At 40.1% G+C, this 17,619-nt stretch overlaps 1 protein-coding gene across 6 annotated transcripts in view; it reads left to right on the forward strand.

Moving 5' to 3' along the window:
* The window catches only part of LYN (LYN proto-oncogene, Src family tyrosine kinase), a 50,489-nt gene that overhangs the window by 13,187 nt on the left and 19,683 nt on the right, over window positions 1–17,619 (forward strand). For 5 of the 6 annotated variants that reach the window (XM_048286800.1, XM_048286801.1, XM_048286795.1 and 2 more), the window contains exons 2-8: window positions 7,979–8,115; window positions 9,363–9,411; window positions 9,504–9,609; window positions 10,065–10,163; window positions 10,269–10,372; window positions 11,867–12,016; window positions 13,287–13,439. In XM_048286800.1, the coding sequence (XP_048142757.1) occupies window positions 7,984–8,115; window positions 9,363–9,411; window positions 9,504–9,609; window positions 10,065–10,163; window positions 10,269–10,372; window positions 11,867–12,016; window positions 13,287–13,439 (793 nt within the window). In that variant the 5' untranslated portion in view covers window positions 7,979–7,983. The remainder of the gene's footprint in view (window positions 1–7,978; window positions 8,116–9,362; window positions 9,412–9,503; window positions 9,610–10,064; window positions 10,164–10,268; window positions 10,373–11,866; window positions 12,017–13,286; window positions 13,440–17,619) is intronic. The other variant, XM_048286799.1, reaches the window with a different exon arrangement.

The raw sequence follows: 17,619 nt of genomic DNA on the forward strand, positions 1-17,619 counted from the left end.
AGAAACACATCAATGCAGCGTCAGCGCGGCAACTCCAGATATTTTATCTCACCAAAAGTTTTTGGTTCTTATGTCAACTGCTGGGGGATTTTTGCTGTATGACCTCTCCTGTCCTGTGAAGACAGGCTGAGAGAGGTGGTGTTGTTCAGCCTGGAGAAGAGAAGGCTCCAGGGAGCAGCCTTGCAGTACCTTCAGGGGGCCTACAACAGAGCTTATTTTTATAAGGGCATGGAGTGATAGGACATGGGGAAATGGCTTTAAACTGACAGAGGGCAGGTTTAGATTAGATATTAGGAAGAAAGTCCGTACTGAGAGGGCGGTGAGGCCCTGACACAGGTTGCCCAGAGAAGCTGTGCCTGCTCCATCCTTGGGAATGTTCAAGGCTGGGTTGGATGGGGCTCTGAGTAACCTGGTCTAGTGGAAGGTGTCCTTGCTCGCAGCAGGGGGCTTGGAATGAGGTGATCTCGAAGGTCCCTTCCAATGCAAACCATTCTGTTGATTCTAATACACAGTCCACTTCCAATATAGTTGTATGGCAGCACACTTTTTGGCCCTGTTGTACTTGAATTTTTGTTTTAAGGAAGTGGACTTGAGTTATGAATATTGCAGAGTCCTAACTCCTCATTTCAATACGAAGGCAAATGTGGGGAAGAAAAACAGGACACCAAAGGGTGGAGGAATGGGTGGTGAGAATTTCAATGAGAACAGTAGTCAGCTTGGTAAAGGATTCAGGAAAGGTGTCTGCCAACCCAGATTGGTTTAGTTGGACTGAGATATTTATGCATTTATGTTGGGAATCAGGGCTCTGAAAAGGAGAGGCAGAAATGCTGGCGCAGGGCTCAAAACTGAGCATTGCAGAGGAAGTCAAAATGTGGTGGATTTATGAGTATAGTAGGAATGCAGGTATTTGGGAGCATGAAGGTGGTACAGTGATACTTCCTGTAACTGATGTAGGAAAGCATAAAAATAATCTGAGATAGCATGGACAAAGTAGAATTCGTCTTGGTCTCAATTGCTAAGGAAGGAATTGTGAAAGAAGCAGAACAGGGGGAAGTGCAGCAGACAGGAACCACTACCACTCTCTTGGCAGGACCACTTTCTGTTGCCTGGTGTTACATTGAGACTTTTTAAAAATACTTTCATTTGCAATGAAAAAATATGAGGCCCCTTGTGACATTAAGAGGCATTAGAAACACACAGGTGGCTGAGAATATTGTGCATGACGAATAGTCTGGGAAAATAATGGGGAGAAATTTAATATCAGGGTGAAAGAGAACACCACTGGAGATAGGAAAGTCTGCTGTGAGAATAGTTTCTCATTACGAAAAATGAGACAAACCTGGATGTCTTATTGGATGGCCAGATGATTATAAAAGGCCAATGTGATCAAAGTGTAAAAATCATAAATTAATTTCTGGGATTTACTGAGCGATGTGTTTCTGTAGATGGAAGAAATAGTATATTTCTATTTGCTTCGTACTATTTGCTTCAAGGCATTGCTGAAAATCATCTTGAAACACCTGGGCAGCTCCAGCCTCCTGTACTTAAGAGGAATGAGTTCAAAGTGAAACAGATGTGGAGAAGGACTGCTAGGATAACCAGTGGAAGTGGAAAAAACTGAGAGGGTTTTGTCTTTAAATTCTGGAAAAGAGGCTGAAGAAGATCTGACTTCTTCCTAATCTCCCAAGAGGATGTCTCCAAAACATTTTTAAGACTGGGACTTACGAGACAGCTTCTAAGCCAAGCAGAATGAGGTTCTGAAACCTTTCAGCAATAATATCTTGTTCTTCCCCACCATCACCCATTAATCTCTCTAAAAATGGCACATGGCAAAGTCTCTTCTGAGCTTGTGCAATGTGATTGTGCTGCCTAGAACAGGTCTGCCTTTCCCAGTAATTTGTAGTAATTTGTAGTCCTTTGCTCTAATCGTGGTTGATAAACTAGATAGCTATGTTGTCTTGCTATGACAGACATGCACCCTTGACAAATTTGAAGGATTGAAGTAAACGAGACCAGGTTCGAGGAAATTTTACAATAACGTGCTTGGTGCATACTTTTCCACCACAGTAATGTTGGTTACACTGGGGATTAATTTGTTTCTGTTTTTCACCTGTTTATATAGAGATGTATGTCAAAATATTATTTTAGCTTTGTCTCACCTTTTCCACAAAGAAGATTAAAGCAGTTAAAAGAATCTCCCCCATTATTTTTCCATTTCCTTTTAAATGCTGGCAGCTGGGCTATGGCTTCTCACGTCTCAGGAGCAGTGAGGGTCTACACAGAGCAAGTCTGTCATAGCCAAACACTGAGTAGATTCAGGTTATCCATGCTGGTTTTCATATGCATTGCAGGGAGCACATGGTGATTTGTGCCCCTGTGTGTGTACACCCATGTGTATGAGTATCAGGTAAGGGATAAATTCCATTTGGGAGAAACAGAGATGAGGTGATCCAGACCTACTGAAATAAGCTAAATTTTAAAAGATATTAAAATACACGAGGCAACGATTGACTGAGACATACACAACCATTTTGGCAGAAAGGCGAGGGATGAAGAAACTGCTTAAGTTCCCCTCGTTAGTTGCCAGTGCAAAAACAAGATGTAGGAAGTGAAACAGGCTCAAAATGAAAGCTGACCCCAGATTTCTGTATTTGCATGAGTCTAATTTGATGAAAGTTGTCAGACAGTCAGGACTTACAGTAAAATTGAAATGTGTATCTATAGATAATATTATATATTATTAAATTCATATATAGCTATAGATATATATGATGAATTGCAGGTATAGGAATAAGGCTGAACAAGCTCAAATCTCATCATTTTTGAGACTGGCAAGGAACAGGAAACCACTTCTCTTCAGTTGCTCTACAGTTGATGCTTTTGCATTGCTCCTAAGGACAAGTAATTTATTTTTGTCACTCTTATTCTCACTCTGGTCTAGTGGCAAGTCTTCACTGGCACAAATATGTGTAGAGCAGTACTAATATGCCATTGCTGAGCTTTACTACCTCTAGTTAAACTCCTGCTCTGTATTTCTTGGCAGTTGCTTTGCCATGTGATGATGGGTCAAAAATGAATCCAGGTTTCCCAGAAGTAGTCCTCCTCATAGTCCCAATAGCAGAGATAAAGGAGATCCTTGCAACACTTGGGTAGCACAGGTGATGTGGAAGCAGATCAACATGAAGTGGAAGTAAGCACTGAAGGTTAAAGTAAATGCAGTCCTTACCTTCAAGATTTTTCCCATTTTTTTTCCATAGAATTATAAATTTGAACAGTTGATTGAAGGATGAGGTTCTGAGAAAGCAGGCGTTTGTGTCCTTGAGCAGAGCAGGCTTATGATCCTTCCTACCCAGCAGTTTTAATCTAAGTTGATTACTCTGAGTTTCGAGACACTTGTGCTGTGACCTTGAGGGAAATGCACAGGAGTTCAGGAGATCTGATGAAGGCCTCACTGTGTTACCTCTGACTATAAGTTGTGAAGTAGCAACAAACCAACTGGCATTGGAGGCCAGAATGAAATATGTAAAACAGACGAGGGCAAATGTATTATTCACAATTTTTAAAAGAGGTATTAAAAATAAAACTATTTACTCCTCTGCTCTCTAAACTGCTTTAAAGCTCCAGGTGTGAAACCAGTTGAGTTTTTATATATAGATGTAAACAGATGCTTCCTGTTCTTTGGTTCGGAAGTTTAAATATGAAGCAATATTCAAGACTCAGAGTAAGTTGGGGGTCTGATTTTTTTTTTCTTATTCTTATGCATAAGAAATTTGTGGCTTAAGAGTTTACTCTTCATACTCAATTGAATACAAATTTATTTTACTTATGTACCTGTTAAAATACTTATGTATATATCTGTTAAACCCCTAAGCCATATAGAGCATTCATGTTTAGATAAATGATTACTGACCTTTTGAACAACAGATATTTATTGGATAAAATACATATTTATTGATAAAGTAGAGCTCATATGCTCAGTGTTGTAGTTCTAATTATTTTAAAAGTTACTTTATTGTTGGAAAAGCCAAAGTATAATCTGTGAAGATTTGAGAATCATTTTCATGAAGACATGACTTTGATCAAGAAAAGACCAGACATGTCAGGTGGGTTTTTTAGGAAATAATTTCTAATGTGCACCATATATGTCATATGTAACAAAATCACAAGGAAGAGAATGGTTATGAACACAAACAAAATGAAAAATGAGATCACCTTTGTAGATGATACAAAGGGTAAGCACTGGGAGGAAATGAAACCTCAAATGCTGCTGATGGTGGATGGAAAGGTGGTGGTCACCCGAAATTTGACTGCTTTCAGTAGGAAATATTGTGACTTTAGACACATTACTCTGCTGGAAGTGTAGAAAAATTCATGTAAAGCAATTCTGCTTTGGGGACAGACAGCAGCTATTAACCCTGGAAGAATGCTGCATTACTTTATGACTTCCACTCCCCCCAAACCATTCTGAAATTAAGACCCAAGTGCTGTAATAGCAAGATGAAATAGGGGATTCAGGAAAATTCAAGGCAAATGTAGACATCAAAATCAGTGTCTTTGAAAAACCTGCTGCAGAGGCTCTGTGTGATAGCCCTTATGAATGCCCCTGGGGCTTTTTGAAGGGTACCTGAAGTTAGATTTTTGTCACCATGCTGCAGCTGTTAACCTAAACTTGTGTTTACCTTTTAGCCATGAACTACAGTATGCTCTTTGTTAAAGGAGAAGCTGTTACTTTTTTAGATATCGATTTATAAAGATTAGCAGCCATGTTAGATAGAATTTCTTTTATTTCAGCGTTTATCATTCATGTCTAGAGGTGTGGACAGGACAATAAATGAAAAGCATGAATATGAAGTATTGTCTGTTGCAGAGCTGCTGGAATGGGAAACATCGGAGTAGGGACTGGCAGCATTTTCTTGGATGTATCAATTATTTTAGTCTCTGATAAAGAATAATGGAGTTTGGTTTGTAGTGATGCTGTGCTCTCTGTATTGCTCTTTGCTTACTGTATTCTCTTTCTCTTTTTATCTGCACAAAACACTTCCTTGTGACACAGCAACAGAGCACTAGGCAAATAAACGTTTTGCACCAAGTGAAATATTTAATTTATGCATGAATGAACTTCCCCCTCCCTGCACTGGCATTTTAGTTAGGTCAGGATCCCACTCCTGAAGTAGTTGCCCACATGCTAAGCTGTAATCCGTGTCGTGGAGCAGAATTGGAGTGCAAGAATGGGACTGCTTTGGGAGGATACAGTGTGGGGCTTACCTTTAGGTAAACTCTTGTTGTGGACTGGCTCCTACTCAACGTTCAATCCTTGGGTTTATGCTGGAGTAAAAGGGGCAATAACCCCCTTGAACCAGCTATGGGCTTCAGCACCAACTGTTGGGGCTTTTTGCTCGTGTAGAGCTAGCTAAGTCCTATGGGGACTGGACTTCCATCTCTATGAGGAAAAGAACCCAGAAAAAACAGTTCTTCATGACGAGGCTCAGGACCTTCTCTTTGTTTGAAGTCATCACAAGGGTTATCTCACAAACTGTGCTTGTGTGATTTCCCATGACATCAAGTAAACTTCCGTGTGATTTCAAAGCACCTCTACATAGGCATTACTGATCCGTTGTTGTTACTGTCATGAACAAATGCCAACCTTGACCTTATCAGCACAGCCTCACAGCAGGTTTAACTTACAGCTGTTCATGTGCTTTCAGCTGCAGGAAAAAATCTGAGTAAAAATGCTTTTCTCTGAGTTTACACTGGCACTGAGCATGCTGCAGTCTCTAAAGATGTGCTCAGCTTTCTTACAGGACTAGGGAAAGGGATTTTTGGCTGACAACTAAGATTAAATTACTTCATGCCCTCCACTTCGGCTGTTTGTTCTGTAGAAGCAGAACTATTCAAGAGCAAAAAGGTTAGCACTTAAGTGGATAAATACCTGATCTTGCAGATACAGCAGGTAATTAAACACTGGGCTTCCTGATGTCTAGGGTGAGTTTGCAAACACCAGTCTGCCTGTGGGTGTACAGAAATTTCCTATGAACCATTAATGACAGAACAAGAGTCATCTATATACCCATTTATAAATAAATAAATTTAAAAATCCTTCTCAGTATTGCAAAACAACTAGTATGTAACCCACATGGAGCTAAGCATTAAAAAAATTAAAGCATTAAAATTCAGCATTAAAGATATTTGCTTCTAAGGGAAGCTCCTGCATGAAGATGTGCTCCAGTGCTTTCAAGTAAGTATGGAAACACTGAAATGTTGATGCTCAGGAAGAGGAAACTCTATTCTCTGCCTGGTCAGTGCCTATTGACTTTCTGCAGGGTTCCTTTTATTCCAAGAGAAGACGAGAAGGGAAGCAATGGGTTCTAATGCTGCTTTAAACCAGTATCACAGTTCACTCCATCACTGCTGAAAACTTAGGGGCATCCAGGACTTGTTGGCAGTAGGTGACAGATAATTTGCAGAAATGATAGGAGACGAATATTTAGAAGAAAACAGCCTGTGGGTAGGACAGTGCATGAGTCATTATGTAGTGCTTCCTCAGTGGCAGGAAGTGACAGAATAGGACATTAAATGAAGATGATGATGGAAATTGAGACTTGCTATGTGGGACTGCTTGTTGCCTTGGTTTATTTTTGTAATCAGTTAGGACTGTGTTTATCATAGGTATTGTTGCAAAAGTGTGAGTCTTAATATGAACCCAGACCAGTCTGGTTAATATTTGTACCTGCAGGGAGGTACAAATTCACTGTGCCATTGAAACAGTTGTGTCTGCCAGTGAACACTTCTACTACTACTTTACCTGTTCACTATGATGACCTTTTCTATCCTAGAAATGAAGGTAAAAGTGGGATGAGAATGTTACAATCTGCTTTAGCTTCTCCAGCTGTGTTTGTTTACTTGAGCCCATGTTTGCGCTGAGCTCTTATTTTAGGTTTTACATTGTTGTTCAAAGAACTGGCTTTAAAGATTAATTAGGGCAGGGGGGAGTGAGACTGTGTGCCTGCAAGGGAAAATGTGACTGTGAACCTAGCATTAGAGCACTGACCTGAAAGGAGGGAGAGAGGAAGGAAGGAGAGGGTTGAAAAGCGTTCATAGTGGATTCTTTGAAGAGTAAGTATAATTACTCTCCTCAGAGGGAGGAATGTAGAGATAATGTTGCATATATATTTTCTGGAGTACTGTGTAATTGTATCATGGGGTTAGCAGCCAGGTTCCAGTCATGTCGATGCTAACAGCTGTATCTCATCTGATTTAGCATGGATGCACATCCTTAGAGAAGGACTAGCCTTCTAAATTATACTGAAGAAGAAATACTTGTGTGGTGATTTGCCATCGCTGGCACACACATATTTTAGGCTGCTGTAACATGCGTGTGTGAACAAGGAGATGCATTACTGAAGGTCACAGTAGCAGCGTGTCTGCCATGGAGCTGGGACTGCACAAGTCATCAGCCTCATGTGAGGATGATATTTGAATCAGAGCTCCCTGCTAGACTGGCATCTGCAAAATGAAGTGGGGAGATACAGGCATTGCTAGTTCCAGCTCCAGTTCTCGTAATTTGGACAGGAATTTTTTCCAATGTCTTCCAAAACTGTCTTTTCTTCAAAATATACAGATAAAAGCTATCACTACAATAATTGCATTTGTGTTATATCTATTCCAAAGCTCAGAGAAGTATCAGAAAGATCTAAGGGGTTTAGGCAGGGAAGGGTAGACTGGGGAGAAAATATAAAATCTGAAGATGTAGAAATGGTAAATAACTATTTATTTCATCTGTGGGTTGAGACGAGGTTGTTTCTTTGCTTTGCAACAGAAAAGAGCTGTAGGTGTGTGGTCCTAACCTTCAGTGGTTTTTCCCATGAGCTATTTGTATGAAAAGGAAGCACATTTTTACTATGTAGCCCAGATGATTTCATAGGAAAGGGCTTGGTTTACAGCACAATGATTTTGTTTAATACCTTTTTTATTTCAACAGGAAATATGGGATGTATAAAATCAAAAAGGAAAGAGAATCTGCATGGAGATGGGCTAGATTTGAAGAATCAACCAGTACGTAAAACTGAACGAACTATTTATGTGAGGGATCCAACGTCCAATAAACAGCAAAGGCCAGTAAGTAGATAGTCTCAGGAGAGAATTCCTGTAGCAAGAACAAAGCATGACTGGCATAACTTAAATTTCAATCCAAAGCATATGCATGGAGAAATTCAAATGATCATTAATCCACAACTGGGCTTTTAGTGTTGTGCAGTACACCCTCAATGAATTAGTACCTAGAGGAATAAAAACTAAAACATGGTGGTTTGCTACTTTATGTTTGTCATAAAAAAATGTTTTCTGCATTAAAAAAAGTAACTTGGCAGCGCTTGAGGAGATATAATTATGTCTGTAGAAGAATGCTAGATGACATTAGAAAACCTGAATTAGTTTAGATCTGTTTTTAAAAGCATCAGTGTTGGGTTTTTAATAGCTGTGGGATCCAGGTGTTGGTTATTCCGTTCAAAGGCTGAAGTAATCATGGGTCATTCTTTACCAGCTCTAGTCAACTTTGCTCATTGAAGGCCACTACTCAGCCTTGCATGAGGTGTGTAGGTAAGGATGGGAGGGGAGGGTGCAATGGTGAAGGGAGCAGCACGGTGCTGCAGGGGGAACAGGCTAATGTGTTCCATGTGTGCTGTCTGGCACCGGAAAGGAAGGGTGCTGGGACTGGGAATCCTGCTGGGTACCAAGAGGGTTTGCTAATTTGCAGCGTGACTGGTACCTTTTTTTTCCCCCATCTTCTCTGCTGTGCTGAGGAAACCATGTCTCCTGACTGCCCTTGTTCAGGGACCTGCTCTCTGCGGGTGTGAATGGCTCCCTTCTCTCCTCTCTCACCAGCTGACACAGTGAACTCAGTGTGCTCTCAGCCAATGAACACACATCACAAACTACCTTTTTTTTAATTACTCTTTTTTTTTTCTTGCACAGTCTTAGTGGAATAACCATGCTTGTAGTTCTTTAGCATGACAGCTACATGATAATAAGTCTCCTGCTTAAGTGCCTTACCTAAAGCCTCTTCAGCAGAAGTCTCAAAGCTGTGAATTTCCTCCCCACAGCTTGTGCCGTACCTTGACAAGGTCTGAGCTACGCAATTTAAAATCTAGAGGGGACTTACTTTATTTTTATATTGTCTTATAAATAATATATGTATATATATATATATAATATACATTTTGAAGAATGGTGGGGAAAAATCCAAGCATTTCCTTTTAATTTAAGACATATGGGATGATACCAAGGCAGCTGTATAGTATGTAATTGTAATTTAAGATCATCACAAAGATCTAAAACTGCTTAACTAAAGATATATCTTATTGTAGGCAAATGCAGAAGCACAGCTCTTACCAGGACAGAGGTTTGTCAGTCAAGGTATGTTTCTGTAGAAATCTCGCACCTGCATGCAGTGCCCATGTCAGCCTGCAAAGTGATGTGAACTTGCCTTTGTCTTTCTACTTTTGTAGACGCAGAGGAGCATGGAGTCATTGTTGTAGCTTTGTATCCCTATGAAGGCATTCATGAAGAGGACTTGTCCTTCAAAAAAGGAGAAAAACTGAAAGTTATTGAGGAGTAAGTATGACAATGTTGGTTGTATTGCAGATTTTCTTTGGCCTCATCTGATTCCCTCTACAGAGCTTTGATCTCCTACTCATATCATGGGTGTATGAATGATAAGTGAGCTCCCTTACATGTGATAATACAAAGTCTTTATGGAGTTGTTCCAGGTTGGATGGGACTTTGAGCAACCTGCTGCAGTGGAAGGCATCCCTGCCCATGACAGAAATGATCTTTAAGGTCCCTTCTAACCCAAACTCTTCTTGAGTCTATGATTCTGGGTTGGCAGCTGCCCTCAGTAACAGTGACCAAACATTGATCCAGTGGACACAATGGCTTCTCAGGGGCTTGACTTCAGAGGAAAGGTTGTGCATCTCTCTCCAGCCTGGGCAAATCTCTCAGCAGACTAGAACCTAAATAATGATTTATAATTTTTCTTTCCTGTGGATACTACTGTTTCTGTTTTTCAGATCCGGGGAATGGTGGAGAGCAAAATCTCTCACAACAAGAAAAGAAGGTTTCATTCCCAGCAACTATGTAGCAAAAGTAAACACCCTGGAAACAGAAGAGTAAGTTCTCCTAGTCCCCAAATACTGGCAAGCTTCTTCACCCCGGTGGTGTATCCTTTGTGGGTGGGGAAAGAGGTGGTTCTAACTCTTTGAAATACTTTTCAGATGGTTCTTCAAAGACATAACCCGAAAAGATGCTGAAAGACAACTCCTGGCTCCTGGAAATGGTCCTGGAGCTTTCCTTATCAGAGAAAGTGAAACATTAAAAGGTAGGGTTTGGGGTGGGTTACTTTGGGTTTGATATAGAGATAAAACGATGCAGTCAATGTACACAAAAATTGGCATCAGGTGGCACTGGGTGTGGAGTAGTCGCAGTGCATCCTATTGTGTGAATTTTCTGCACTTCTGTAGGAGTGAGAAGAATGAGAAAATTATCAGAAAAAGAGAGAAGAGAGTTGCAGGCTAACACCCAAAGTTGCAATAAGGGTGGAAAAAAAGTGTATATGTGTGATTACACTGACAACAGCGATGAATGAAGTGGCATCTTTTCTCTTCTTAATGTTTGTGACTCCTTTACTGAAAGACATGTTACTGTAATAGTAGCTGCTGCATTCTATAGTCTTCCATTATTGGGTCTGTATCCATTGCTACAAGTTTAAAATTGTAGTTAGTGCATAATGAGGGTTTTCATTTCTACAGTGTAGTGGGAGTCTTTTCAGAAAGCTTTTTAGTAAAATTTTGTGCTCTAAACAGAGCACTTCGGGCTGAAAAGTTTGGTGGAGTCTCCAGGCTCTTCAGCTGGGACTTTCAGGAGAGCATGGGAAGTCCTGCCCCAGCCTCTGGACTCTGACGGTAGTCTGGATGGATATTCCAGCTGGATGCTGTAACACTGCATCTTCCAGGGGAAGACACGTGAAGCCTTTCAGCAGATCATGTCTCTCCACTCCACAGGGTAGCTTTTGGCCCTAGTGCTTGACTAGGTATCACTCTGTAATGGGCCCAATATCATTGTGCTCTCAGCTGAAGACTCCTAAATGAAGTTCTCAAAGGAAAACTCCTAAATTCTACATGGTGTCCTGAGAGCAAGGCAAAGAGCCCCCCAGTATCACTGGCTATGTGTGTGAGGAGAGATAAGGGGGTAAGATGGTTTCTTGTCCTTTGAAAATGGACAAGAATTGCACAAGTAGAAGAAACAAAGAGTGCTGTAGCTAAGGGTAGATGCTCTCCTGCCCCAATTGAAATCCCAGATGATGTTAGACTCCGTAGGACTGCCTAGGGACCAACAGATCTAGCAGATCAACAGGTCTGCTGTCCCTCCTGCATGCCTCAAGCCATCTCCAAACTCTCCTTTTGCTAGCTGGCCCATGACAACCAGCATGTTCCTTTTTCAAAATGCTGATCTCCAAATTTCAGCTTCTGTTTGAGTAAGGTCACAGCCTTGGACTTGCTCTCCCAGCCACTTCTACTCAAGCTGGGGGACTTTCCGCAAAACTGGGCACTGAATATGGAGCTGCCTGGAATATGAAATGTGTGAATTTGTTGAATAAGATTGAAAAAGAAAGTGTGACTGTAAGCATTTTGGTGACTGGTTCAGGGCTGGCTATTGGCTAACTTCCTCCTGTTCATTGCAAAATGCTTTTTGAGGAAATAATGGAGTAAAAAGAAAAGCAGACAGCATGGCAATTTTCTTAGGCTCAATTGTGCGTGTGTGGACAATGTAGATTTTTGCTATGTGTTAATGATCATTCCTTCTTTATCCACAGGCAGCTATTCTCTCTCCATACGAGACTATGATCCGGACCATGGCGATGTCATTAAGCACTACAAAATCAGGAGTCTAGACAATGGAGGATTTTACATCTCTCCAAGAATAACTTTTCCTAACATCAATGATATGATCAAACATTATCAAAGTAAGTTAGATCAGTTAGTGAATTTCTTAATAGAATGCAGTCATTATTTCCTGTGAAGGAAAATAAATGCTTTCTTCTTTTCTTTCAAAGTTTTTCTTTTTTCTTTTTTTTTTTCCTAAATAACTTGGGCATGCATGTTATCAAATATAAAGTAAAACTGATTGGAACCCAAGTATTGTTGTTATCACAACCAGACCTAATGATGGTTGCTCTGTGGCATACCATTGTGAAATGAAGACTGGCTTTATAAAACAATTCATCAAACTTAGGGTGATGTGAAGCTATAATAAGAATTGCCTGCCTTGTAAATAATATTTTATTTAAGAGTAATTTTTTATTCATAATTAGCAGAAATACATATAGACTTCTGAATGTCATCTTGTACCTGGTATTGAGTACGAAACTGGTTTTATTTTTCCTGAATATGTATTGGTTTAATTATTTATTTTTAAAGGAAGAAATATTCCATATACTTCAAGGAAATAAAATTGCACCCACATAGAATGCACATATTTATTTAAAAAAACAAATGGGGAGAAGAGGAAGGGGCAAGCCTACCTGTGTTTTAGCTGCAAAACTGACTTCTCATTCTGCATAACCTCCTGCTGGATAGCTCCAAAATACAGGTTTTTTATCTTGTAACTGGGAAAAAAGACAAGACAAAAAAAGGTAGGACATAAAATCACATAGTGATTTTTCAAAGCCATTCTGAGGACGTGGCCATGAAATTTTTCTGAATAGTTAGCTGTGTGTGCTAGGTGTTCAGCACAGCTGGAAAACCTGAGAATTATTCAACATTTATATAAAAGCTATAGCTGGTCAGTGTATGGAGAAAAAATAATGTTGACCTACTTATGCTTGCATGCACATCTGTCTGAAATCATGTTGCAAGAAAATTTAATGGCAAATTCTGAGCACAGGTCCCAAACCTGACTCCAATGTGCATCTTAATCAACATAGTGTCAGTAATAAGATCTGATATTGTACTTATTTGGTGCAAATTGTACTAAAACCCCTTAATAATCTGACAGTAACCAGATGTGTGTGGTAGTTCTTTATTAAATTTGTCTCTGTATGCCAGATTTCAGATCAGAGGCACTTAAAGTTTTGTGAAAGCACCAAAAAGGCTACATTTTCATCATAGCATCTCATTATTTTGAACATTATTGTGGGCTGGTTAGTGCACACCTGCAATTAAGCCATGTTTATCTCGAGTTGCGAGGCACAGAAGTGTAATGTATTTTGTATTTTTTTTTTCTTTGAACACCAGGGCAATCAGATGGCTTATGCAGAAAGTTGGAAAAAGCTTGTATTAGTCCCAAACCTCAAAAACCATGGGATAAAGATGCATGGGAAATTCCACGGGAATCAATTAAATTAGTGAAGAAACTTGGAGCTGGTCAGTTTGGAGAAGTCTGGATGGGTGAGTTTATTCTTTTGAAATGAGCATTTAACTCTGAAGGAAGTTTCAGAGTCATTCAAAAAAAATAGTGGACATGAACCTGGTCCTATATAGTTGTAAGAAAGCAAAATCAGGCCCAGAATACACCTTCTTGTGAGGAGAGGGCGCTTGTAAAAGGAGGTAGATACCTGACAAGGAAGTGGAACAAATCCTCTTGGTGTCTTTTAAAGGAAAAAATTGTGAGTAAGCCCTGTAATTTAGAAGGTCCAAGACAATAGAGTTTTTGTTATGTTTTGAGGTGGAAATAGAAGGTTATAGTAAGATGTTGCTCCTGAATCTCAAAATGGATGAGCCTCTCAGAACTTTGTTTCAAATCAGAAAGTGTTAAAGAACATGAAATAAAAAGAAACAATGTCTTTTAGTGAATTGTACATAGAGATTTCATTGTCCATTTGTGAAGAAGATGCCTCCTGCAATGCAGTGCATGGTACTGCCATACTGGGTGAACAAAGGGAACAGACTTAACCCAAGAGTATTGTCTGCCAGTGTGCTGCTCAGAGAGTAGGTGATTTATGTATTAAGAAGACTAGAGATTGAACAGCCCATACCTTGAATCATCAGGCAAGACCCGAATAATAAAACTGTCATAAGACTTACAAGTTGTAAACATTAATATATACCCAGCAGAAAAATGATAGCATTAATTATTGTAACCTGAATAACCTGCTTTGTTGGCTTACAAGCAGTATTTCCTCAGCCTTAGTGACTTCCTATTGGCAAGGGGCTATGCCCAGTGTCACATTCTGTGAAAATGATTTCATCATCTTGCTTGTGAAATGCTGTCTGTTCTGACATCAGAGTATTCTTTTGGCTTCCTTATTGCATGCTCTGTGCACTATTCATTGCTTACACGCTTTTGCCAGTTACCATCTTATTTGAGGTAAGCTATATCTTCCCCCCAAAATCTTCATTAAGATGTTTTCTTCGGGCCAAATCATTCTCTTAACCTTTCCCTGAATCCCTTTTTGGGACTCTATGTTTAAATAGAAATAAATTTGTTACAGTTATAATAAATGATCAGATTATGGTGATGATGATTATTATCAATTTTAAGGCCTAAAATTCTATAAGCAGAGCATTTCTGAGCATCTTGAAAGTGTATCCCAAGGGTTGCTAGAAGACACAAAGCTATGAAAGGGTCTCTGATAATCCATGGGATGTGTCAGTCTGACAGGAAAGTCATTGCTTTGAAGACATGCTCTCATTTAGAAAAGCAAAGAACAGACTGGTGCTGTTTGACTGGCAAATTACACACACACAACTACAGTGTCAATCAGAAAGCTGTAATTCAGTCATAGGTGCAATCTTCACATAAAAATAAATCACATAAAAAGTGCAAGCAACACATCTCTTTAATATCATATAATATAGCCAAGTTCAGCCTTTTATCTGCCTTCACGAGAAAAGGCTTAAGAAACCCTCTAGCTATGATATACATGAATGACAATTAGATACTAGTCAGGACAATTGTCAACCATTGTGCAGTTATTTCTGTCTAATGAAGCAGGGCAACAAATGTTTAACTTACACTGAAACACGGTGGAAGACTTTGTGGTAGGAGATAATCACCTGCTTGAAAATGCAGATAATTTTGAGAAGTGAATGCTTCAGCACATACACACAGAAAAGAATAAAACTTTAAAAAGGTGTTCTGCTTCAAGATGCTTCCTCTTGTTTGTGTCATTATTTTAACATCTAAATTGGGCCTGAACCCTATGTCTGAATTGCTGCACTGTGAGAAAAACTAATGTACTGTGAAAGCGATCGCTGCATTTCCTCTTCTTTGCTTTCTTTCTGAAGTGAAAGAAGATGATTTGCATGGCACAGATCCTCTCAAATCAGGAGCATGGTTAATCTTAAAACCAGGGAAGTTCAAGCTGGAAAAGCATATTAGGTCAGCTGTGTGGTGCAGGGTGTCAGCAAACACTGTGTATTGTAATGATCACCCAGGGACTTGGGGAGTTATGTAGAGGTACTGAGAAATAACCTGGTTGCTATGCTCTCCTAATTCAAGAGCTGGTTGTTACACTGCCTCGTCACAGAGAACAAAATTATTTTTCAGGCACAGTGTGAATTAGAGAGAAATATTGGTCCATTGTTTAATTACTAAATAAATTTCTTCTTGATAAAGGATACTCAGAATTTCAGAGGGAAAATAGTGTCCCACTCAGAGGAATTGTGCTTTTGAGTAAAGAAGGATGTACAGCTACTGGACAAAGTCCAGCAAAGAGTCACAAAGATGATGAGGGGACTGGAGCACCTCTCTTTTGAGGGAAGGCTGTGAGAACTGGGACTGTTCAGCCTGGAAAAGGCCCAGGGGGATCTTATGAGTGTATGTAAATAGCTGAAGAAGGTATGCAAAGTGGATGGAGCCAGCCTCTTCTCAGTGGTGCCCAGTAGCAGGGCCAGGGGCAGCAGGCACAAACTGAAGCACAGGAGGTTCCTTCCGAACACTCACTATGTGAGTGCCCAAGCCCAGAGATGTTGTGGTGTCTCCATTCTTGGAGAGAACCCAAAGCCAACTGGACACAATCCTGGACAACCAGCTCTTGGTGCCTCTGGGGGTGATGGACACAGACGCCTTCCACAGGTCCCTTCTGCGATTTTGAGAGATACGGGAATATAGAGATAATGCTGATACTGCAACGTGAAGATATGCAAGTATGTCTTTTATAGTATTTTCTTTTTAGTATTTCCAGAACTACTTTCTGGGCTTCCATGTGGACATCTTCCTCTTGAACATTTTGGAGGAAATTAACTTATATTATGGAAGGATTAAGAAAAACCTAGGAACAAAAAGCAGGCCTCCATGTGCCCCAAGCACTTGGCTGTGTTCCTGGATAACCTGTGCAGAGAATCTGTATTATGGAATGGTCAAGTGAAACTCCTCCATCTCTGAAGCATTGCTATTACACAGGGAAAAGTTGGTATCGGTTTTCCAGTTTTGTCTATCAATACAAGTGCCATTTTACACATTTTATAGAGATTTTCTGGGTTGAGGCTACTGAGTTAATGTTTACGTGTGAATTTGGTCATCAGTTGTGCTGACCTGATGGACAGAAACAGCATGGTAGAATTGTGTTCACACTTCATGCACTGCACCATGGAAGTGGTTAGAATGCTGCAGCCTGGGCTTTCTGCCTTCACATTTAATGGGCTGTGTGGAGATGAGTGAGAAACGGAGCCACTGCTGCATTATTCTGTTCTGCAGCTGAGGGATCGCTGCAGTTGGTGTGATGCCTTTTCCTGGTCTTAAAATCAAGAGTCATACACAGTTAGAAGGGGGAAAGGGATTTTATCTTGGTATTTATTTTAAGGATCTTTAGCTGCACACGTCCAGGTCATATGCATCAAATGAATGCCTCCCCTAAAAGATCTGGTATAACATTATAGGTTTTACTAATTAGCATATCTATCCAAGATTCCCCAATGAGAGTCTCAAATGAGTCCCCTCCCCAAGGAGCCTTCCCCTGGATAGTTCTGTCTTAATTTATAGAATGTGTTCTGGAGAGGACCTTGAGGTCTGAGGCACACTGATCCCTAGATACAAAGCTTCTAAAATGTTTAGTCTCTTAGCTTGACAAACAAGTCCAAATATGTAAAGAAAAAGCACTAGAAATACAAAAGTTATAAAAAAGGTATAACAGGGGTATAAAAGAACAGGCAAAAAATCTTCATGGCATCAGGTGAAGGAGTGAAGTGCTGACATGCAAATGGATGCAGAGAAGCTGCTGTTCCTCAGTCTCTTCCCCACTACCTCTTCCAATAGTAACTGCTCCAGCCATTATCTGTCTTCTAGAAGTGTCATACCTCCACAGCTCAAACAAGTTGTTCCCAGTGTACCCTGCAGAGAACTACTGCAAAAGTAGAGGAAGGAGAAAGCTGCATACTACAGGCTTGTTCACAAAGTTGTCCCTCTTCAGTCCTGTTCAGAAATAGTAGGCTCAACCTCAATTTTCTATTGTAAGTTTGTATCACATCTTGGCCTGTTTAAGCCCATGAAAGTATCTGGGGACAACCTTGCTGTGCAAGATACTACTCTGTCAAAATAATAGTAATCAACTCCAAAATAAATACTTGAAACGCTAAATTTTTTTGAGAATTCCATTCTAACACGTAGAGAAGAACATATCTCATTGTG

Source organism: Corvus hawaiiensis, chromosome 26 (assembly GCF_020740725.1).
Source record: "Corvus hawaiiensis isolate bCorHaw1 chromosome 26, bCorHaw1.pri.cur, whole genome shotgun sequence".
In the NCBI taxonomy this organism is placed as follows: Eukaryota; Metazoa; Chordata; class Aves; order Passeriformes; family Corvidae; genus Corvus; species Corvus hawaiiensis.